We start from the raw sequence: 25105 nt of genomic DNA on the forward strand, positions 1-25105 counted from the left end.
TCCAGCCTGTCTGTGCTGCAGACATAACCATTCAGGCTTTACAGATAAATTTAGGGACCCTTTCTTTGCATTTCCAGTAACCACTGTGTGCTGTTTTCTACTTCTTCTCTTAATAATTCCTGTAGTAATACATTTGCAGAAATAGCAACACTTAACTTTTCACTACTGTCTGACAGTATTTCAGTTTTGTAGCTTTTTTAACACGACAATGCACATTTTTAATGGCTATTTTATCCAAGCAGTTGCAGGATAAGCTTTGGCTATTCAATCACATATGCAAAGGTGGCACCTTTTTTGGTTACTGTTCATGCAAATCCAGAATTCCTGGATTAAAGAAAAAAAAGTGTAATATTTGTGGAAATACTTTGAAGAAGTATTGTAGAATATTTTGAGGATGCAGAAGAAAACACGGCTCCAATTACAGTAAATTAATTATTCTGAAAATTAACTTAAATTATATTTGATATAATATATTTTCTATATTATATTATATGAATCTTCCATCTGTGATAGTGATTCTGTATTGAATTGGCGTGCCTTTCTTATAGCAAGGTTCATATACACTGAATAGAGGAAAGGGGTGATTTTACATTACTGTGCCTTTGGAAGGTTTTATAATGTCAACAGATTATGCATAAGGACGCTTTAAAAAGGACAGTTCAACACAAAATCAAAATTATATAATATATGGAATGGAACTGCATGGCTTTTGTTGCTTTGAGTGAAGGTCCATATGTCCTATGCCAATGTCTCTTTCAGAAATCTTGACCGTTTCAAGATTATTCAAAGACCTTGTGAGCATTTTCATGTTGGAACTATAGAAGAAAGAAAATAGTCCCTACATGAAACTGCCCACAACAAAGTCTTGAGCAACCGGGTCATGGTTTCTGCAAAGAAACTTTGCTGTTGAGTTTCCTTAAAATGTTTTATGATAAGTAAAGAGACACATAGTTCCATTATATTTGAGATAAAGCAGATATCTCCATGGCAGAACAACTCATATCAAAACTATTTAGATTGATAAATAGTGCTACAGTTTGGAGAAAAATACATATTGTTTTAAATATTTTAAAAATGATTCATTTTTGTATATCCTTATGTGGCTTTGTGTACAGGTAAAATAAAGTTATAAGTAGTTAGATGACTGATGAGCATGAACCCCTACTGATTTAAAAAAAAAAAAATCTTCTTATATTAGTTTGTATTAGAATTTATTTAGCCCTCACTGATGTTATTAAATGCCTTACACACCAGGACCCCACAACACTACAGAACCAGCATCACTATGATGACATTACTTTATATTGATGTCACCTTCTCTGTGTCAGTAATTGCTCCATATTAATTCTGTCCAGGCTGTCTCCTCCTGAAGCCAAGCTTAAGAAACCAGCATGATATGAGAATATTCTGCAGATAATACATTTGTTGCAAGGCAAATGAGTATATAAAAATGTCAATCTTATCCCTTTTAACAAAGTGTTTTAGCACAAAACGACTGTTGAACAGAGCAGATCCATGACCAACCCATGATTACAATAAACCCACAATCTTGCCAAATGTCACGGTTGAAATTACTGTGAAACATAACAAGAAACGACATCATCGAGTGGCTACATCTGATCTAAAAACAAATGTGAATTCATGATGACTTTTTATGAATATCCAACCGCTTCTCATCATAAATCAATAATTGGCACATGATTTAATGGCAATGGAACAAGGATTCAATCAAAATTTTTTGAGGTGGAAACCACATGTTCCTGAATTTTTGTCAAAACCCTTTTTTTTCTCAAAATAAAATGTTATACATATATTAAACCTATTGTGCCTCTTTTAGGTGCATCAAACATTCTCAACATTTTTCAACACACAAACAATTTTTGCATTAAAAAAATCAAAACAATCAAAGTGCGTGTTATATTTTTCCACATGGAGACCTACATTAATACCTGCCATATGTGCAAGAAATCTCTGAAGCAGAGTTTGTTGGGTCGGCATCAGTGTTAGATGGTGAAGTGATGCCATAAAATGTCAAGTCTAAGGATGGCACTGCACGATCTTTGGGAAAGTGGGAAATCATGATGCATGACTGCTCTCTTTTTCAGAGCAGACTCCTCTAGCCTCCAGGCTGGCAGCCTGAATACTGTCTGCTTGACTGTAGCTCCAATCTGCCTGAATACAAAAACTGCAAAAAAAGAAAAAAAAGAAAACCCTGCTGTCCATGTTTAGCCGGTTCCTCCAGCATTATCTCCATTGTCGGTGGAGTGCCAAGGCTGAGAGGGCCAGAATGGTTGGCAGGGCTACAGAGGGTGCACGGAGCGGGGCAGAGTCATCCACAGGCCCGCTCCGGTCGGCTTCCACCATCGGGGCTTCGGAGGCAATGCCGTCCATGTCTGTGGGGCAGACCTCTGTGCAGCCGCTGCCACTGCCTGAGCCGCTCCCTTCATCGCCTGCAACACCACAACAAAACACAAGCCAGACTGAGCACACCACTGAAATGTCACATTTATCAATAATGTATCCAGATTTTACAATCCTAAAATGTTGCTAAATGAAAAATGCATCTATTTTATGTCAAGTTCAAGCTGCAATATTATTATTTTTTATATTAATAGTAAAATATTTGCCTAGAAGCCCACAGGGCCGATTATAGGGTAATTTTTAAAATGTGAAGGGCGGGATCTCGATACCATAACTCTACGTCTGATCACTACTGGTTTCAAATGATGTCACAGCCATGCATTTGTGATATTTTGGCTTCATTTTTGTACACTGAGAGGAAGTGGTGACATATCGTCCATCTTTATGCAGAGGGCTGCAGAAGTAGGTATACAGTAATGAAAAAGAAAGCCAGTGCATAAAACATATTTTATAGATTACACAAACATATCAATAATAAACATATTAGTCCCTCAAATGTTCAAACTGTTTGCATTCACACATCCTAGCACCACTATTATAATACAGGTAATACTGGAATAATCCCTACTGTATACCTACTTTTGCAGCCCCATGTATATTGACTGTGGTGGAGACCCAAAACAGAGCTAAAACTAATGAATATTAGATTTCATAAAGTGGACACAAATTCCAAATTTTCTATTTGTTAGATTTGTTTGTTTACAAGTTCACCATATCTGCTTCAAAGGTGATAATACAGCATGTTGGTGCTTTGTTCACAGCTTGTTTCCACTGCCCCAAAGTAGTGAAAAAACAATAAAATGCCGTATACAATACCATTTTGTATCTGTTTGTCTCTGTGCTCTCAGTAAATTCCAATATTAATGTTGAACAAATCTAAATATGTGATAAACAGGCTTTAAAGTGGATTTAAATGACTAATACTGCACAACCAATACACTGCCTCCAAACTGTCTTCATTTCCTTTTCACACACCTTGATGATTACTGGACCTGTTGGCGTTTTGTTTTTTTACACACTGCCTGTGTTAGTTATTTGCTCCTTCAGTGCCTCTTGTTTACCGACGGTGATTACCTCACATCAAGGTTATGCAGTATTTCAAAGTGGACAGCTTCTCAAGATGAGTGACAATTTGAAGCACGAACTTGACCAACCAGGACTAAAAATACATTACCTGCCTTAAGACAGAAAGGAGCATGTGGTCTGGTGCATGTGAAGGGAGAGGAGGCAAATTGCTTACTTGAGTCTTGAAAGTAGATATCATTGCCGTTGTAGGCGTTTTTCAACTTGTTGGTCATCACCCTCAGAGCCATGATCTGCTGGCGGATGAAGGTGTCTGGGCGGGTGATGTCCACACCAACCTCAGGGTTATTCACCTGGTTGGTCAGTCCGTCCTTCTGAACTTCAGGGAAGTACCTTTAAAGTACAATATATACAATACATTTAATGTCTAATTTTTGGTATTGACTTGCCCAGGGACCCCATGTTATCTCCATGTTATACAGGACTGAACTGAAGGAACATGCCCACCTTCTTACTTAGACTTAGACAGACTTTATTGTCATTCAGTTATACACTGACAAATGCACATTTGAACAAAATTCTGATGCAGTTTTTATGCCTGATCCTAGATAATTATTGACTTTGACTTTAAAGACTTTGTCTTTTTGTTTAATACTATTTGTCTGCTCCCTTCTGTACCCTGTTTTATTTATACCTTTTCCTGTCATATTTTATTGTTATTATTCCCCCTTATTTTCTCCTGTTTCTTTTAAATCTCTCTTTACCTAAACCCTTTCCTCTGTTGAAGGTGAATGTTTAATGTGTGTATGCTTGAATGTTTAAATACAGAGTCGCTCATAAAATTGGAATAAATCTTTTTTTTTTATAACCTATTTCAATTAAATGATTGTGACAATGTAATTTATTCCTGACGGATATCTCCTCAAAAGTTTATTAATCAATCTCTTCCAAACATATCACAATGAAAATTAAACCACAATTAACAGAAGATTGTGTCTGAAAACAAAATTATTCCAACTTTATGGGCGACTGTGTATATGATCCTGAATTGTTAAAAAAAGAGCAAAAAACAGTTGAAATAATAACAAATTAACTTAACTAATTAATAACAATTTAAACAAAAGTCAATAAAAAAAATAACAGATCTTACATGTGCCAAACTTATTATAGAGTCTGAGCTCTCTCATGTGCAAATAATTCTCATAATCAACAGAAAAAGGCACAATACACAACTGTTTTGTAATTTTAAGATATGGGTCTAATTCTTATAACAGCCCTTGAGAAAAGCTTTTTCAGGTTATAACACTGTTGGCAAAAATTGACCGAAGCATATGGGGTAATTTTCTGACATACTTGTGAAATATTTCTCCAGGGAAAACATGTCAGCTGCCTCCATTCTTGTCTGATAAATAAGCAGCAGCGTATCATGTGAGGCCAATCCACAAAGAGTCTCACACAACAGCATTTGTTTCCCATGAGCCCAGGTCACTCTGGATAAAACACACGCCTGCAAATCTCAGAGAGCCAGAGGACGTAACATTTGATGTCCACTGGTGATATTCTTTTCTCTTTGGTCACAGAAAATAGCAGCATCTTCTGCATGAAATATCAATACACAGGTTTAAATGATAAGCTTTTCGGGTTATGCAAAGCATTTCAAATGTGAATGCTGAACATCTTTTGATCATACAGTCGATGTTATGAATCAAAGTAGCGCAAATCAATTAACTGTGACCTCGGCCATGACTGGGGGCATTGGGGGGAGCTCGTGCAAATATTTTCCTTGAAAATGAAATCAGATTATGAGGGCTGTACCATGCTGGTTGCACATTTTAAAGAAGAATGAAAACACGATAGCATAACATAAAACTGAAAAACATTGTGCAATAACAAAATGACAATACCATACTTAACCTAATAGCAACATTTATAAAGCAGAATGATCAACTCTTGAGTATTTAAGAGAACACAAGTATGCCAAACTCTTGCGCAGCTGAGTTTAAATCAGGGAAAGTAAATAATCTGGGCCTTAATTCTAGGATTAGACTGATTAACATGAGTCTGAACAGACTTTGGACTTCTAAGTAACCTTTTGTATCAGCCTGCATTAGCCCTCGGGCGCCGGTGCACTTACCTGCCCTTGGTGTGTCCATTCCAGCAATCCTCATCGCTGGCATTTCCAGCGGTCACTCTGTCCTCCACGCACGTCGCCTCAGGCAGGTTGGACCAAAATTTTTTTGACAGCTTCAGTTTCTCTTTTATGTCAACCACCTAAGCAAAGAAAGGGCTCGTTACATGGGAGCGGGACGAAAGCTGTACTCCAATATAACAGCTGCAGCCTCGGAGTTACAGCTGGAAATGATGCATATACAGTCATGGAAAAAATGATAAGACCACCCGTGTTTTCTTTATTTTCTTGTTAATTTGAATGCCTGGTACAACTAAAGGTACATTTGTTTGAACAAATATAACAACAACAAAATAGCTCATAAGAGTTTAGTTTAACAGCTGATATTTAGCCATTTTCCATGATTTTCTTGATAATAAACAAAATCATTATCAAGAAAACCATGGTAAATGGCTAGATATCAGCTCTTAAATTAAACTCGTATGAGCTATTTTTGTTGTTATCATTATATTTGTCCAAACAAATGTAACTTTAAATGTACCAGGCATTAAAAGAACAAGAAAGCAAGGAGAAAACAAGTGTGGTCTAATCATTTTTCCATGAGTGTATATATAAACATACAGTTAGAGGTGTCACCAGTGCAATTGTGAATGGAAAACCAAGCAAAATGAGCTTTACATTTCAATCGTCAAAATCCAAAAGCAGGAAAGGTAAATCACACTGCATACATTTATCATTTTTAAAGGAGAATTTGAAAATGTAAATGACAGTTGGCAGGGCATAACACTTTACAAATCAAGACACAATAGTCTAACAATGGTATAGTCTGCAGTGCTGAAAAACACATTTTTAGTCAAAAATTCATTTGAATCATTACCTTTAAATCAAAAGTCTAATAGAATTGTGATTATCGTGAGACCCTATACACAGTACATAACACAGGAATTATCAAGAAAAAAAGAATTGTTAATAATTAGACACCTGTACACAAATTGTTTAAAGGAATATTTCATCCCCAAATATGATAATTTCTATATCAATAACTCCCCTCGTGATACCTTGAATTTGTGAAGAAGATGTGTGTTTTTTTCTCTCATGCATCCACAGTGAACAAAGAATCCAAAAATTAGGAAAATTCTTGACAAATTGAAGTAAATTGGAGGTGGCAAAACTATCAAAATACCCCTTTACAAACAGCAGAATCCAAGTCTTATTTGAAAAGATGTACGCTCAGTGCATTTTCACAAAAAAAAATCACTTGCAGTGTCTTGCACAAGTATAAAAAAGCATTCAGTGGTTTAAATAATAAGGTTTTAGCAAAAATGTATGTGTTTGGGAAGTAGTGAGCATATGACTGGATAAATGTGACTTGGATTTTACTGCAAGAATTCTCTTGTTCTCTCAATTGTTGCAGTATTTGTTCACTGTGGAGACGTGGAAAAAAATAAAAAAAGTTTTCTTCACAAATTCAAGGTAACATGGGGTGCATAACTGACAAATGATAATTTCTGGAGGTGAGGTTTTCATTTAATAAGACATTATTCCTGCCGAGTAAGAAAATAAGTAAAAAGCATAGCACAGTGTGACCATTGCATTTTTTTTCCTGTAACAGTTGATGACAACCCTCCCACACACCTCCATTCACTTATTTCTGCTGTAACCCTCAAAGCACTACAACAATAATCCTAATTAGCATTTATCCTTGTAGAGAAAATACAGACACTGAAAGATTCCCTTGAAGTTTGTGGTACATATGACAGATGGTCGGTATAAATTGAGCGTTTGTGTCGACTGCTGTGTGTCCTAACTGAGCCTTAAAAACTCTCATGATACATCTCATTTGTAAACTCATTATAAAACTGCCCCACCGTCACTTATTACCACATCTTATCAAAGGGATTAGAAATCTCGGGATTTAACCCTGAGACATCTTAACTCTCTGACTCCCCAAAAATGATTTTGGTTTAATTTTCCCTTCACGTTGACTATCGAATGTTTGCATCATGAAAAGTTAAGACCAGGCAGGCTCGCAGCAATAATTTCAGCTTGAATGTCAGACTTAAATGCTCCTTTGCATCCCAGCCATGTGACACAGTCAGATATCGTTTCCTGACTTGAGCCTGTTGAACTCCAATCTTTCATCAAACACAGAATTTGACATATTTCACTGAAGCTGAGGGAAAGCCTGATAGCAGCAGGTTGGCCCCATTATCTTTTTCCGTCTGACTTGCTGTTGGCTTACGTGAAATTGTAGTGAACCTGAGCAGAACATGAAAGGTGCTGTACTGACTGTGTGACGCTGCTGTAGGCCCCGACTCTGCTTTTGATGTGTTAATCCTGTCACACTGATGCCAAAGCACTTCAGCAGCTCTGATACTGCCCAGAGGGTCAAGGCTGCACTCAATGCAAGAGATTGACTGGCAATGTTTGACTAAACCTCACACATTAAGTTTAGTTTAACAAGTGAGAGATTCACAGTTTTTCTCCGGATCTACTGGCAAAACCAGGGCTGTGAAACGTGTAAATTAAAGTGGGAATGACAACCCACCTTTAGGTAATGCAAATATTTAATTAGCACCTAGCACTTATAAAGAGAGTGCCATAATTAACATGACTAAAAATATATATAGTTAACTTTTTTAAAGGGTTTGGATGACTCACAATGTCTAAGTTACTATTACACTTCCTATTAATCTAAAATGCACAGTGCTGACACACAAAGCTGCTGTATATATTTATACAAAGTGACTGAACATTCAGTGTTTCCTCTTTCAAAAAACCACAACAAACACACAGCAGTTATATAAACTCCCCACTGAGAGAGAAAAACTTAAAGAAATCCACCGGGAACCAAATTAAAGTGCTCGATGAACCTGAAATACCTCAAATATCTGATGCTTAAAAAGAGAAAAGTTAAAAATAAAGAGGAAAGGTTGAGCCTTTTCGCACAATAATAAATATGCCTGAGGGAAAAGTCTGCCTCTCACTTCATTGCGCATTGCCCATGAATAAATAATACAACTGCAACAAGAAGCACAGGCATGCAACCAGCTGCAATGCACACTAGATGGCACTATGTCTTTGAGAAATGGGAAGCAGATGGAAGCAACTGGGAGGAAAATACAGACAGGGAAATACATTTAAAATTGGAACCAATTATGTTTTTTATTTTGTTTTTTGTTTATGTCAAAAGTAACGCTCACATCAGTCTCCATAGGCTGTACTTGCCATGAAAGCAGGTGAAATATAACAATAAACAGCTTAAACAGGGAACAGATTTGTGCTATCACGGCAGGGAGGTGATAGCATGTGAGAAAGGAGAAAAGGCCTGTGTCTGCTGCACACACACTCATTATAATTAGCCTGTCTATTACACACAGTGTTAGGATTCTCGTTAAAAAATCACGATGAAGATCATAGACAAAAGTGTGACATAATAACACATGACAACGACAATGACGTGTGATACCTATTTCAATCCCTGATAACATTAAAGGTGCTATTAGTGTGTGACACTTGTGCTTCTGTAATACATACTGACAAGGCAGTCGGTGGGAAGCAAGCATGATCATTTGTATTACAATTTCTCTTTTTAAGAAGCTAATGGGCATGTAAATGTGGTTAATTACATATTAAAACACTGTCAACATATGCATCTTAAAGGAACAGCTCACATAAAAATTAAAAACATATTTTTTCCCCTCTTGCACGTAGTGCTATTTATCAATCTGGATTGTTTTGGTGTGGGTTGCCAAGTGATGATGATATCTGCAGTAGAGATGTCTTTCTTCTCTCAAATATATTAGAATTAGATGTCACTAAACTTGTGGTCCTCAACGTGCCAGAAAAACACTTATGAATCCTAAAAAGTGGACTGACGGTAAAGGAACATGTTGAGATAAAAAGAGTTTTCACAGTGGATGTAGAGCAATTAGATCATTGATTAAAGCTGGAGTACAGGACTTTTACACATAAATGAGTAATGAGTTCACACAATGCTGATTATCACTGCCAGGGAAAGCTGTCACGCCGTGGTGTCCGTGCTGACTTCCTGTGCTGGTACACTAGAGCTTATTGTTGTTCTTGGACAAGTTAGTATTTACAAAATGCTAGTGCAGTGTTTAAAATGTGCCTGTTTGAAAGTATTTGCATGGAAAGACTTGAAAAGACGCTCCTGAGGGCGGGGAAGATGCAACGAGCTCACCTGCAGGCATACGTCATAAGCCTGTCAATAGTGTTTGTGCAATTCTTCTCACGACCACAAGGGGGAGTAAATATTGCACACGCGGTTTATCTTATCACACTTCTTTTATTTAACCTGATTTCCTTATTTTCATCTTTTTTCTTCGCAAAACTTTGTAATTACAAAGTAAAAGTATTATATTTTTGTGAACTGTTCCCCGTTTATGTATCGCCAGTTTCTGCTTTACACAACAAGAGTGTAAAGAATAGAAATATTGAATATTTCCTGCTTTGCCAAGGTCTTTGTGAGGAAGTCTCACCCTGCAGGGCTGAACATGGCCCTGCTCTCCTTCTGCTTTATGCAGCCCTTCATCTATATTCTACATTTCTTAAAGGCATGACATATATAATGTTCCCTGCAATTTTGTTGAAATGCACGTCTAGAGATGTCTTCATAAACTAAATATAAAACATTCTGCCTCACATTAAGGATTATGAAGGTGCTCAGGCACCTGGGTAAAGTAGTAGTAGTAGGATATTTACAAAGTCAAAGGTAAGTGGATTTCCTATCTTAGTATTAAAAGCTGAATTTAATTTACATTCATTAAAAACAGGCAATCCAGTTGTCTTTGATTTACAGTAATACTTCTTCACATTAAGGGATTAAAAACATTGCAAATGATGTTTCAGTTTTTGCAGATTCAGAAGGTTTTAGTGGCTCAGCTCGAAGATTTAGATATTTGTCCCACACTTGGCATTAGTTAACATTTTTTAATCAACAAATCCCATCACAAGTTCCAAACGAATACTGATTTAATACTGACATAGACAATCCTTTAATGGTGGTTGATTTCCCGACCCCATCTGTGAGACTCAGAGTGGAGGATTGGACAAATAAATCATTGAAAGAAGTTTTATTTTGGGTGATTTTTATCTTTTTTTTTTGTACTTTTTTGTGTATTAAGTGTGGAGATCATAGTCTATGGTGAGTTAGGTCAGACCATGTGAGACTACTTAGTGTCAGACTCTAGTTTGGTGAGTTAATCCAGCTGCAAAAAGCATCCAGAGCCAGCATATCTTCACATCTGTCAACTTATTTTGACCAAATCAGAGTTGGTGATTGTTGGAACAGTGGAAAGACCTTTTTAATCAAGGCAGGTTTGAGGATTTTTAGTTTTTCTGTCAAGTTGAAATGTGTGTGAGGTGTGTTACCAATTAATTAAAAAGGCAATTGAGCTATTGTTCAGTGAAAGAGAGAAACCTAAATTCAGAAAGTGTATGGTTGTATTCATTCATTATCCTTAACTGATTATCCGCACTTGGGTCTGGAGCTGATCCCAGCTGACATTGGGCGAGAGGCTGGGTACATCCTGGACAGGTCTTCAGACTATCACAGGGCTGACACATAGAGACAGACAATCACGCTCTCATTGACACCTACGGGCAATTTAGAGTCACCAATTAAACCTAAGTGCATGTTTTTGGGCTGTTGGAGGAAGCCGGAGCACCCAGAGAGAACCCACGCTGACACGGGGAGAACATGCAAACTCCACACAGAAGAGCCGCGGGCCAGAGTCGAACCGGCGACCCTTTTGCGGTGGGCGGGAGTGCTAACCACGACACTGCAAAAAAGGGGTGTCTAAAAACAAGATCATAACAAATCAAGAAGATTATCTTGCTGCATGGACAGATAATTTCACTTGACAAGATTTCTCAAATTAATATCTAGAAATAAGCATGTTAAACGCTTAAAATAAGAAGTTTACTCTTAAAACACGATAAGTTATCTGACACTTCTAAATCTATGTTGTTGGGTTTTTTTTTATCTTGCTAAGAAACAAATAATTTGCAGTGTACACCACTGTGTAGCCTGGTTGAATTTAATATTTAGCAAGTCTCAAACAGGAGTAAAAAGTTTTTCTGTTTCTGTGGGGACACATTTTCAGTAGTTAATTCATACACATTTGGTGCACAGGTGAGTATTTCCAGCAGCAGGACTGTATATGAGGGACTGACTCAAACAAAGCACAGTGGGTGATTTTTATTTTAATGATGGAACGTGTCACCCAGTGCAACAGTGCAGCCAATTGATGTGTTTTTAATAGTTTCTGGACAACAATGCAGCTGTATGACACAGGGGAATTCAGTGTTATATGAGGCTACAGAGATGATGAAGGATTAATTCTTTGTTGCTTTATGTCTTTTTATAGGATTTGATAACACTGCCAAAAATTCAAAATCTCACCCAACTTTAACCTTTAAAAAGTACTTATGTTTAGCTTAAAACCAGGACAGGTTCATGATTAAGCATCAATTTAAGCCTTGATGATGAAAAGCCGCAGCAAGGTGTAGTTTTCCGCCTCAGCCATATTTTTTCTCCTCCGTCTCTCTGCTTCCTGTCACAAACCATATATTACTTCATGCGCCTTTTTCTCTCTCTCGGCCCCCTCGCTATGACTCTCTTTGGTCTTTCTCTCTGTTACCACATTCCTAAGTGCAAGTGAAGGTTTCATGGCTAGCTGACCCGTGGATATAGACCAGTCTCCTATTCTAAAATGCTTTGTGAAAAAAAAAGCCCCTGGTCTTTCTTTCTACTGTGATATAACAGAGTCTGCTCTGGACTGTATAGCATATGTCTTCTTCCATCTTTTCTCTTCGGGTAAGAAAATGGAAATGAGCTGTAGAGCATGATCGTAGGCACTATTATTTTTTGCCATTATATATGATATTTTGATATAAATAAATCAAATCAACTATAATTGTCATCTCATGCTCTTTTTGCCCTGTCTCCTTAGAAACGGGAAAACAGTAAGTTCAACAAACAGATAGAACTCAATATAGATTAATGCGGCAGTAAAGAAGGTTGGAAGTAGCCATCAATGTATTACAGCTCAGAGCTGAGAGTGACATGATGCAAACATAGCCTCACATTTGCTTTTTCCGCCACCACAAATAAAATCAGCTCAAACATACTGTACAATGTTTACCCACTGTAAAAAGCAATTGGCTAGCCTGAATGGACAAACATAAGGAAATGTTGACAGAGAATAATTATTTCACAGTCAATGAGATAATGCCGTTTGCAGGCTTAACGTCCGTGTTTGCAGATACTCCAAGTATTTCTTGCAATATTTATCCCCAGTCTTGTTTTTGTGTGCACACAAGCAGGTCACAGGCTTTTCTGTTAACTGGGTGGCAGCTGTGTGCCACCTTTCAGCTCAGCACAGACATGTGAGCGAACCCGTACTTTGACCAGCGGTTTTTCAGATGCCCTTGCCTATTCTCAGATCAAAAGCTGACGTGTCACTGGCTTTGAAGCTGCAGTCACACTCCTGGCAACAGCACAATGTCAGCAGCCTAAGCTCTTATCTGGCCGTGGGATGATGCCCGGACGTGCTATCTGCCTTTCAATAGGAAAAAAAAAGAAAAGAAATATGTGGTCAGACTATCTCTCTAACTTTTTGTCTCAAAACACATCATGCTCACAGCGCTGCCAGAGCTGATCTACAGTGTTCAGCTGGCTGTTCTGTCAGCTGGTAAATCTGTTCCTCGCTCACACACACACACACACACACACACACACACACACACACACACACACACACACACACACACACACACACACACACACACACAAAACCCCAGATTATAACAGTGATTCTGTTATAACACATCTGTCTTGTTAAATTAACAATTAGGCCTTTTTCAAGCAACTATCTGGGGATGTCGCCGCTGCTTGACACAGAGCATATCCCTCTGCTGCAAGTCTGAGCTAAATTAGTGCATGTTCAATCTAATCATAGACTCGGCAGCAGGTCTCACCACTAAACCACAAGGGGCAGACAACTCCTCGATCAACTTATTTTCCCTGGCAACTGCTCCTCCTGTCTGCGTTAAAATAGTTTTTCATTTGATACGAATGCAGTATTCTTCCTGCATCTCAATTACAGAGGTCAGGGAGTCGGTTCTGCTCATACCAAGACCTTGGCCGTGCCATGAGTCTCTCCCTGACCAGTGACCACTTTGAGGACGGGCCGAATAGTTTCTCACAAGGAGGAAGGCCGCAGTAAGAATAACTCTGCCTCTTCATCACATTCTCAATCAAGTTCATATTGTTGACTGAGCCAATCTTAAAAAACTAATAGACTCTCCTCTCTCTCAGTCTGGGTGCACTATGTGGTCATGTCGCCAACAGATCAACTGCCACAGTGTCAAGTATCAGGGTGCTGACGCCCTGTGGGTGCATGTCCCTGGACACGGCTATTTAATCCGGTGTCTAACACGTCATAAAGTCCTCCTGATTGGTTCAGGTCTACCCATAAACAGCTGATTCTCTCAACCAAGGCCTGCCATCTGGACTCCAAAGCACTTTTAGCACATTAAAAAATCGGTAGAGTAGAAATAATATTGGCTAGCCTAAAGCATACCGAGCAAATGACCTCTGTGATAATGTTTTGAGTCGCGGTTGTCAGGTCTTGTTTTGTCCTTGTCTGGAAACGCTCACCTCAAAAGGTGACTGGCAGTGTTGCTCGGAGCAGGTAACTATCAGAGTGCATATAGATGTGGGCTGTTTTCATCCAATCAATATCCATCAGCAGAGGGCAAAAGCAAATATGTTTCCCCTCTGTGACTCCACAATAGATGAGACTAGAAAGACATCACACAGCTGTTTATCTTGCACCACTCACACAGATGGGAATGGTACACCAAAGCAAATCATGGTTAGAAAAACAGCACAACCACTCGCACAACTAAAAAGCGGTTTGATATGACAGCGCAGTGGTGGGTTCTGTCCTCCACTGCCGGGCTACACTTCATGTGTTCATGATAAAGCCATTTTTAGCATCATTCTGTGGGCCATTGCCCTTTTTTCAACTCTCAGCTGTAGCCGCCCTCCTTGTTTCCCTTGATTACAACTGATTATGTCCCGGCATAAATCTGCCACGGCGGAATACTACGACATGATTTAACACGGACATCTCGACAAAGCCTCAGCCTCGGCACTGCGTATATCTTCCTTATATCTTCTGGTGACAGCGCTGTCAGTGACAGCCCTGTGAGTTCCTTATTATGCTGCTTCCAGGGAGTGGATGGTTGACATAAAGGGGATTTCTTTTGCAATTCAAAACTGGCCATTATTTTGCATTTGTTTTGATTGTGAAGCCTGGGTAGGGCAAATCTATCTTAACCGTATGTCTGACAGAACCTGAGGAGAAGCTACAGATACTGTAACGAAATAAATGAATATTTATCAGCTTTACACATACCTTTAGATTTGAAAATTGCTGCCTTGGACAATACTGTACAGTGTGTTGATGTAATTGCACGAGTATGTTATATTGGATTTGCTGCCATACTGTCTGGCAATGTTGTCAAATTTACTTTTGATTCCATACTTTAGTGAGAGAAAGCTGAACGCTGAATTTAATCGCTCAGTTGTGTGACACCCTGGAGGCATAACTTTATTTTCAACTTCAGTCTTCATGACTGTTGTAGGGAGAAATTATTCATCATGCCGTTAATTTAATGTGACGGTGAATCTCTGTGTACCTTGAAAAAAAAAAACACAAAGAAAGAAAAAGATAATGCTGGTTCCAAAAATAGCAGAAACTGTGTTGTTACAAGAGACGCATAATTACAAGCCAACGACTTTGGTCTTTTTAGGCTAATTTGATCAGGTTTGATCACAAATAATCCCCCAAAATACATTACATAAAAAAGCACCCAAAAAAAATAATGATGTCTTAATCTTGCAGCTATCCCTTGCGATTTTAGGGACATTCGTGGCAACCCAATTAGTGAATATACAGTTGTTTTTGGAGCCAAACTCAACCAGCCTCGGCTGCATTTTTATCCATATTTCACACCATATGACTGGGTATTTTCTCTTTTAAATGACAAATTGCTGTATGTTATTGTAGCTCATGTAATATTTACATGCTGTCAATGTACAATAGGAATACTCAGTGGCCCATTTTACATAATATTGCCTCAGTCCATTTGCTCAGTCCCTTGGTATCTACACAGTTAGGCAATATGGTGTATTATGGTGAGCAAAATTTATTACACAATGATCCCACACTGCGAAAAAATGACAGAATATTGATGAAACAGCAGCGAGTTTGCGCCTGTGATTCGCCCAAGGCCACTACAGGAGAAGTTTGAAAAAGGGAGATGATTAAAGGGAAGCTATGCTCTGTGGAGAACAGAGCAATCATTGGCAGGGCTGCTCTCTCCCTGCTGCCCTTGTTCCCCAGAGAGGCAGGCAGCCTAGAGTGTAATGGGGCCAATGTGCCTCATTAACGTATTGACAGATATGAAAAGTAGCAGAGCCTTTATGACACCAGCATTAGTCGATGAGATAGAAGGGATGATGCGCTGAATGATTTTAATAAAATCACTGAGCTTCTTTTGTGAAAAAATGTAGTCTTTGCAATATAACTGCTGGTTGACTTGGCCTCTGATTTTACCTGAAGATTAGGGGCAGGAATTACAATTTGGTTATAATAAAATTATTATTTTCAGTTCAGGGAAATAACCTCTTCACCCTTTCATCTATTTGCTCTTTTTAAATAAATCGTCTTTGTGGTTTCTTAAAATGGTAACACTTTATATTAAGGTACACGTATTCAACATTAATTAGTTGCTTATTAGCATGCATAGAGTTAAATGTTCTCTACGAAAAAAATCGATTTCATCTCCCGTTTTTTTTAGAAAAAGACAACAACCACCTCAAGCGAGCGTAAAAGCTAATACGCATTATTAAAACTTTTACTGAATTTTGATGTTTCCATTGAGCTTTTTTCATGTGAATCTTCAAAATGCGCATATACATTAGTTGATGGAAACGTGACTAGTTACACTTTGGTGATCAGATCTGATCCACAGAGGAAACTGAAATAAAGAAGAAGAGCTGATATAAAAGTGAGTTGAGCGGATGAAAAAACATAATTTAGACTCCATTTACAGCTGTCACAGTGTATTACATATGTCTGGATTTAAAATACATTCTCATTAACAACCAAGCACCAATGTATGCAGCCTTATAAGCCTGTTTGCAAATGATTGCATCTGTCTTGGTTTTTCCCATTCATAGATGTAAGTCGACAATCCAGAGGGTACCCATCTGTTGCATTCACCCAGGGAGGCTTAATACTGCAGGAGGAGAGTGTGGGGTTTAAACTTAACTTCATACAAAACTAACATCAGACACAGTTAAACTTTTCCATTACATTTAAGGTTTATATAATTTGCTTTCAATATGATGCCAATCAAATTTCTTAAAACTTTTAACCCTCTAGAGTCCATGAAAGCACCGGCACATTACTTCTTCATGACGTGAAGACATAAAAATGAAGCAACATTGAGTCTTGCCATCAGCTTCCTTCTAAAGTTCTGGCTTGAAACTCCATACCAGATTTTTTTTTTTGATGATATTCGGCCAAGTAAAACCGGAGATAATGTCAAATATATTTAGTATAAAAGTATAGCAGTAGATATTATCCTCTTTTTACCTCTTATATGTTATATTTGCAACCTGTGTTCATATTTGCAACATGTAGGCTACATTTCTGTGTGTGAAACATCATTTTCAAGATCAGATTTTATGTTTTCCTTTGTTTCTTTTGGGTTAAAGTTAAAAAGTAATTAGCAGGACATCTAGTCGAGGCTGCGCTGAAAAAACTGATACCAACATGGCATGGTAAAGATTTTTTAATGGACATAATAGCCCAAGATTTCAGCGGGTTAAATCTAAAACATCTGCATGTTATGAAATGACGCCTTTGAACCAAAGAGAGCTTTGAAAAAAAACCCCCTGAGTGCTTTATGAGAAAGCCTTACTAATTCACTGATGACACCTACAAATTCTCAGCAAAAACATTAATCGGGGTGTTAAATTAAATTCACACTTGAAAAGCACATGTCAATGAATTTCACAGAGGATAGAAACAAGGAGGCAGATGTAGCTCCTCTATCAGCAGCACACTACCCTGCCACAGTTTGGTTTGATTTGTATCCATTTTGGAAAGTTTCCTGTTTTTGTCCCTATTTTTATGATTCCTGGCAACTTGTGAATTTTACATAGTAATTGCCATTCAAATGCACACATATCAACTAAAAAAATGAAATCATAGAGCCATCTGCATAATAAGGCCACTACACGTGAAGTAGTGCTTTACGCACTTTAAGTCAAAGTCCTTTGATTGGCCATTCCTTTTCTGGGTATACAGATGTAATCAATCATGTGATTACATGAGTTCCTTTGAAAAGTTTCTGCTACACTTTGCGGTAAATAGGACTGAGTTGTTTGACAAATGGTTCTTATTTCTCACTTTTGCTGTCAAACTTTTTTCCTCCTAAGCTGGCTACAAAGAGCTCTCTTAAATGTACTTCACAGAACTTTGATAAATACAGGCCCAGAACTCGCTTTGTGATACAGTTTATACCTTTTAATTTTTCCTTTCAACCACCTTGGACTCGGCTTTGGAAATGGTTAAAGGTCTAAATGGATTTAGAAGTGTTGTCTTTAGTTTCACACTTCTGGTACAGTGAATCTATGGAATATGTCTGGATTTTTCCCAGATAATGAATCAATATGACGACATTCTAATACTGTTTACTTTTATTACCTCTATAATAAGGCTGGGCGATATATTGATATAAAAAATATATCGACATATTTTTAAATGTGATATGAAATTAGACCATATCGCATATATAGATATAGTTCTTCTTTTTTTCTTTATATATGAATGCTGCCTGTACTAGGGTTTGTCATATTTCATTATTTTGTAATGTTCGTGATTCTTTTCTCATATAAATATATTAATTTCAGAAAAATATTGGCCTATTTTATTTATTATTTTCAGTATTCATGTTCACTTAAATAAATGGTTTCAAAACAACTACTTGTGACATGTCATATTTGGCTTTGACTTTGACTGAACATTTGCTCTCACGTTGTTATAAATAAATCGGAATATATATCATATATCGATATTCAGCCTAAATATATCAGGATAGGACTTTTGGTCCATATCGCCCAGCCCTATAACTACTCCTAATATATTATAGAAGCATATGAGTCGTTTAGTTAGCACTAGTAAGGCCACAGCTTCCTAATACTTCCTGTGTCATGGCAACATGACATGTGTTACCTTGTGAATGACAACAGTGAACTATAGATGAAAAGTATTCTGTTTTTGTTTTGGTTTAATACAGCATGTGTGAAGTCTTTATCTCACTACAGGACCAAGGTCACACAGCTTTGGTGTACTGTATGACTGTTCCCACTCCTCTGACAGTCTGATTGACATGTGTCACTGTGGGACGTACATGCAAGACGTCACTTTGCCTGTTCGTCAGACGCATTATTTAGTAATGCCGTGCACCTGTCACTAAGTACTGGCTGCTTCCCATTTATCATGCACAGCACCTTTCTTTCTCTAGTGAGATTTTTCAATCATGCAATCAGAGGATCACAATCAAATGCCATAACTGTGTGATGATCAAGATTTTCAGAAAAAAAAAACTATGACGATGTGCTGATTTGTGGTTGCTGTGGTTACTGGTCACCTTAATTGGGTTTTAATAGCGTACATATCCCAAAGGTCCTTTCAAAGCAAAGTGTGCAACCCCCGTTAGTGTGCATGAAGAGATCATTTGCATGGTTACACACCCACACAAACCTAGCCTTTTTCACAACCTTTATCTAGATTTAATAAGGTTGAATGCTCTTTTCAATTAATGTCCTGCTCCACACTTACACAATTACAAACGCGGACCACTGGCAGCTGGCCAGTACATTGACACACTGATCTGGTGTCCACTGAGCAGCTCCACTGGAGCATCTGGATGTGATAGGTGCCTTGCTCAAGGAGAAGTCATCAGTGGTATTGGCTGAGTTATCAGTATATGGGGGTCTGGGGTTCAAACTGATGACTGACATGTTCGCTGAGTGTTTTATTTTGAAATAAAACTGCAATGGGGCTGTTTGTGAGAGATATAGCCATTAACAGTCAGCAGTTCTTCACATCTTCTCCATTTAATCTACATAACTGTGCATTACAGATATTGAATTCACTGTCTGGCTAGAAAAAGATTAAAATATTCTATTTATTATGATAAAATCACTCTAAGGATTAACACTTGAAGGTCTGGTCAGATCCTTTACATTCACAAAGTAAAAGTAACAATACAACATGTAAATACTCTATTACAAGTGAAAGTATGGAATCTTTGACTCTTTCCCATCATTTTAAAATGATTACTTCCCAGGAACAAATTATTCATTTAGTGTTGTTTTTGCCATAAATAAAATTATATTTGAGCCACATAACTGCAAAAATATATATGTATGTATATTATGTAATAACGTTTATTCAAATTTTCTTATGATTTTCTTCCATATTCCTTAGGTACAGCAATTTGGTTTAAGAGTAAACTATTTTGAGGTGAAAAACTTACCAATATCTGATTTTCTGCTGACAATAACAATGCCCTGACAGCTCTGATTGAGCCTGATACTCATCCTAAGAATGACCAATATGCTATAAAAATAATATCATAGAAAAATGCGCTAAATGCAAAAAATCCAGGGTTCCTTCCGGTGTTTTCCCCTGGGAAACAGGAGCAAATTTTAGTGAGAAATCCTGGGAAATCCCACAACCTCAATTACTGGCATTCAAACCTATTCCCACATCAGCTCCACCCAAGTGGCTCTGCAACCCTAACTGTGAATGAGCAGCAAACCTAAACAAAAAACACTTAAAAAAAGTAAAAATGTCCCTTTAAAACTATGTGGAAAATGGACACTGAGCCAGTAGATAAAGGGAGATAACGTGTCAGCATGTCGGCTGTTTTGAGACATTAATGTTAATGAATGAAAAAGGGAACATACAGTATGCCATAGCCTTTCGGAATCTGATTTTGTGAAATGTAGAGTGTCTTCCTGTGGTGTAATGCCACAGCTTTATACCACATGCAGACCAGAACAATCAGCCCAGAGCAGCATCGTCATCAACAGTAAACACAGCTGTTAGACTGGTAAGACGGGCTGCCATGTTTAAAAAATATCACAAACACCATTGCAAGTATAGAAGCATGTCTATTTGTGTTCCGCACATGTGGTTAGCTTGAAAATGGGAATGATCATGGATTTAAAAAGTAAGGTAAGGTTACTGACCTTCCATGAGACCCAACAGTAACTAATTTCAGTTTGTTTTCCACATTTCTCTGGTAATGAATCATTAAGAAGTCAGACTTAACCAGGTTTTCGCCTATGTAAACCAACCGACAGGGTGTTCAACGTCTTGTTCAACTGTACAAATGTCATCTACTTATATGCTTCGCCAACTGCTATAGATCAGCTGTTTTGGTCAAAATGCATAAGAATTCAATTGACCAAAAGTAGTGCCAAATAAAATGGCTGTGGATAGGAACAACAATCGGTGGACATAATCTAAATAAGCGGACATATAAACAGATATAACATTTAGGGTGAGCCTTTGTTAAGTGGTAAAATGATCTTTTGTGTCAGTCCCGGTCTGCAGCAATATATTCATTCGTTTCCTGCCTGGAACGTCTGGTTCTCCAAACTAGGAATGGACAGATCATCATCTACTGCAGGTAATACATTGACTGTGGTTAAGAACCTCTTACAACCCCACTTCAAAAAATCCGAACTTTCCCTTTAAGGGGTGATTTACAATTAGAGGAACATGTGGATCTGTCAGCTGTTCATTTATAGCAGTCAAATATTTACACTTCAGTGCCATCTCTCATTCAAGGAATTGTTTAATTTATGGTTGAACAATGCCCTGAACTATGATGCCACATATGCACTTCTAGACTATTTATTTTTTTGTGGTCTTTTGTGGAAAAGTATGAGTTATGTTAGAATCTGTGGAATCTACATAATTGCATGGCTTGGGCAAGAGTCAGTAGATACAACAACTGAAAGGAAGGAGATGTGGATAGGGCCACTTTGCTTCCATTAAGCTGTATCCAAAACAAGAATGTTTCAGTGGCTTGACATGTTCCTGGACTGCAGAAATATAATGCCAGGGTCAAGATTTTGGGAAAGGAGTGGTTGTTTTTCCTGACAACTGACTTCACAAACCACACACGGATGTTTAACTCAGTGTTTCCTACTGAACATGGCAAAGCATGAGAGAGAGAAAAGATTGTGTACATGAATATTCAGTTTTACTTAATGTTATACACTTGCAATGTATCATGTACTAACTGTATAAATGAATAATTTATCTGGACATCAAAGTGAAAGAGATTAGAAGTGATACAGCAATTTCTAGAATACACCAAAAGATTCAGTATGCAGCACGATAGACTGTTCTGGGCAATCTAGTCCGATCACTCCCACCCAGCTGAAAAACTAGCTTTTTGCACCTTTTTTTCACACTCTTCACACAATTACCTCTAATGGGAGTCATGGAAGGCTGGAGCCAAAGCAAGGAAAAACCCTGGGCATATAACAGGTATCTCACAATACTAACAAACATAGACAAATGATCACACAGTCACACCTAACAGCAATTCATTGAACTGCATCGCGTAGCTTCGCAAACTGGAGTACCTCAGGAGAGAAAGAAAAAGCAAACATGGGGAAAACCAAGATTAAAGTACAAAACTTTCTTGCTGTAAGGCAGCAATTCTGAGCATTGATCTACCATGCTGCCACCTTTCCTTACTGAGAGGGCCAGCCAAGAGGACAGAAGTGATTGTCTCTTTTAGGCTTGAACCAACTACTGGAGTGCACATTGGCGTGATTTAACCGAGAGCGGACGTGAAGACAACAAACTGTCCTTGATCTAATGTCACAGGGAGAGGAGGCATGTGGTTATTTTCTGTAAATTTCAACTCCATTTAAAAATGTGTTAAGCTCACTTGGATGTTTGACCTTCACTGTGTAGAATGATGTATGTGCAGAGTCAGATACTGGAAGGCTGTTTTTACATTCAGCTGCTTAAAGAGAGAACGTTTCTCTGCTCAGACAATCTGAGTTCAAGATGTGAACGTAGGACATGGATGGACTACTGAACAAACCTACTGGGCACGGGCCATGGGGCCCTCCTGGTCTTTACCTACAAAATCTTACTCTAAGAGACAAGTATAATGAGGAATAGACTAAAATTATCAACAACAAAAAAACCCAACAACACAAAAAGACTACAAAGACACCAAAACAGCTACAACTTGATGAAAAACAGCTGCAAAGAAACACAAAGAGACTCCTATAAAGAGGGGCAAAGAACCACAAAGAGACACAAAGCAACTACAAAGAAAATTACTTCAAAGAGCGACACGGTGGCCACAGAGTGACACCAAACAACCACAAAGAGAAAAAAAAGACTTCAAATAGGCACAAAATGACCACAAAGTGACACAAAACAACTACAAAGAAGCTCAAAATGACTTCAAAGAGACACAAAATGACCACAAAGAGACACAAACAACTACAAAGAGACAAAAATGACTTCAAAGAGGGACAAAATGACTCCAAAGAGGCACAGAATGACCACAGACACAAAACAACTACAAAGAGACAAGAAATTAGTTAAAAGAGGCACAGAATGACCACAAAGAGACACAAGGCCACAGGAAAGTATATAGGGACTACAAAAAACAAAAACAAAAGAGGCTAAACAACAATAAAGTCAGTGTTTCCTGCTCCTAAGTAGTCCAAAAAGAGTGAATAGTTCAACAAAGTCTGGCTCTGTTTTATGAGATCTGGAGATGTAAATCTATGCGGCATTTCACAAGAATAAGCAAAGGTTAGAAAAACCTCGAAAAATAAGCACAGCGTTTCTGTTTATCTTGTTAATCCTCATGTGACCCCTCATATTTATTTTGTGACCCCGGGCTGGAAACCACTGTGAGTGTCTAGAGGTTTCCATGAAGACTTTTTCGTATAATATTATGTAAAGTGTTTTTCTGTTTCGAGCAGCAGTTGGAATTTGCTGTGGGAAGTTTAGACTAACCTTGGGGTTTATGCCTGAATGCATGCTGGATAACCACCGATGATTGTTGACTTTAGTTTCCAAAAATGTTTAACCGAGTGCGACAGGCAGAGAGAGAGGAAGAAAAGAGAACGGAGGGGGAGTAAATGATTATATCTGCACAGATGAAGAAGAGCTGTAATTTGTTAACAAATTATAGCTCATTAGTCACAGTCATCAAGCTTCTGTTATATTTGTGTGAACAGGAGATCAAAAATATCAGATTTTAATATTGAGAGGCAGGTGAAAATTGGATTGAGGAAAAAGGCAAACATCTTGGTGAAAATCTAATTTGTGAAGCAAAAACGGAAAACATAGTAACGGAACCTCAATCGTTTTTCCTCCTGTTTTGTCTATATTTTGTCAAAGTACATGAATATTCTGTTTAATGGAAATTGAAACAGTTATCTTTTTATTAAGGTAAAAAAAAAGTTATTTTGTCTTCTTAAAACAAGACAAAGAAACAAAAAATATGGAAACGTTGAAACCTGGCTGGACAGTGTTTGGTCAATGTGCTATATTACATGAATTCCTGGATATTAAATGTTCAACTACAATTTTCTGTAGTGCTCCCGGTAATATTTGTTCTTCAAGTGAACTGAAGAAGCATGTCACATGACATCCTTAAGATTTCTTAAGTAAACAGGGCTGCTTTAATTTGATGAATCAAGAATATAATCATGCTATTTTTAAACATCTTGTTGTTCTGGATGTAAATTTCCATATTTCAGTAACCTGCCAACACACAGTGCACAGGCAATGGTTTGCGCTACTTTGTTCAACAGATCAGACTGAGGCTACATCCCGTGACAACTGTGTGAACATGCCAGTAGTTGAGAAGAAACGGGTACTTTACTTGGAGCTACAACATTTATTCATGTGCAAACTCAAACCTTCACTGTCCATTTATTACTTCTTGACAACTTCACTGCTAATTTATTCTCTGCTCAGATCGCCTACACCTGTCTGCTCTGAGAGCTTCCACCGTCACTCCCTCTCTCTCTCTCTCTTGCTCGAGCACACAACAGGCTACTCCTGTAACATGCATTAACACTGCAATACAAACACCGCCATATTGGCAGGAAAATAGGAATTTTGCTTCTGTTTTGTATTTATACAGAGCTAACATGGAGGATAGCTGTTGTGTGCCAGAACAATCAGGAAAAATGATTTGTCATTTGGGGTGTTCCCGGTGGCACACCTGGTAGAGTGCATACTGTAGAGGCTCAGCCCTCATGCGGGCGGCCTGGGTTCGAATGACTCGGAGCCCTTTCCTGCATGTCTTCCCCTCCGTCTCCCCCCTTCACTCTGCATATCTGTCAACTATCAATAA

At 38.0% G+C, this 25105-nt stretch overlaps 1 protein-coding gene across 2 annotated transcripts in view; it reads right to left on the reverse strand.

Annotated features, from left to right (window-relative positions):
* Nucleotides 1-847: 847 nt before the first annotated feature.
* Nucleotides 848-25105, reverse strand: part of LOC131979488 (glypican-6-like) — a 111043-nt gene continuing 86785 nt past the window's right edge. For both annotated transcript variants that reach the window (XM_059343486.1, XM_059343485.1), the window contains 3 exons: nt 5579-5715; nt 3662-3837; nt 848-2450 (listed from right to left, as the gene is read on the reverse strand). In XM_059343486.1, coding sequence (XP_059199469.1) covers nt 2245-2450; nt 3662-3837; nt 5579-5715 — 519 coding nt within the window. In that variant the 3' untranslated portion in view covers nt 848-2244. The remainder of the gene's footprint in view (nt 2451-3661; nt 3838-5578; nt 5716-25105) is intronic.

The sequence above is a fragment of the Centropristis striata genome, chromosome 10, assembly GCF_030273125.1.
Source record: "Centropristis striata isolate RG_2023a ecotype Rhode Island chromosome 10, C.striata_1.0, whole genome shotgun sequence".
NCBI classification, from domain to species: Eukaryota; Metazoa; Chordata; class Actinopteri; order Perciformes; family Serranidae; genus Centropristis; species Centropristis striata.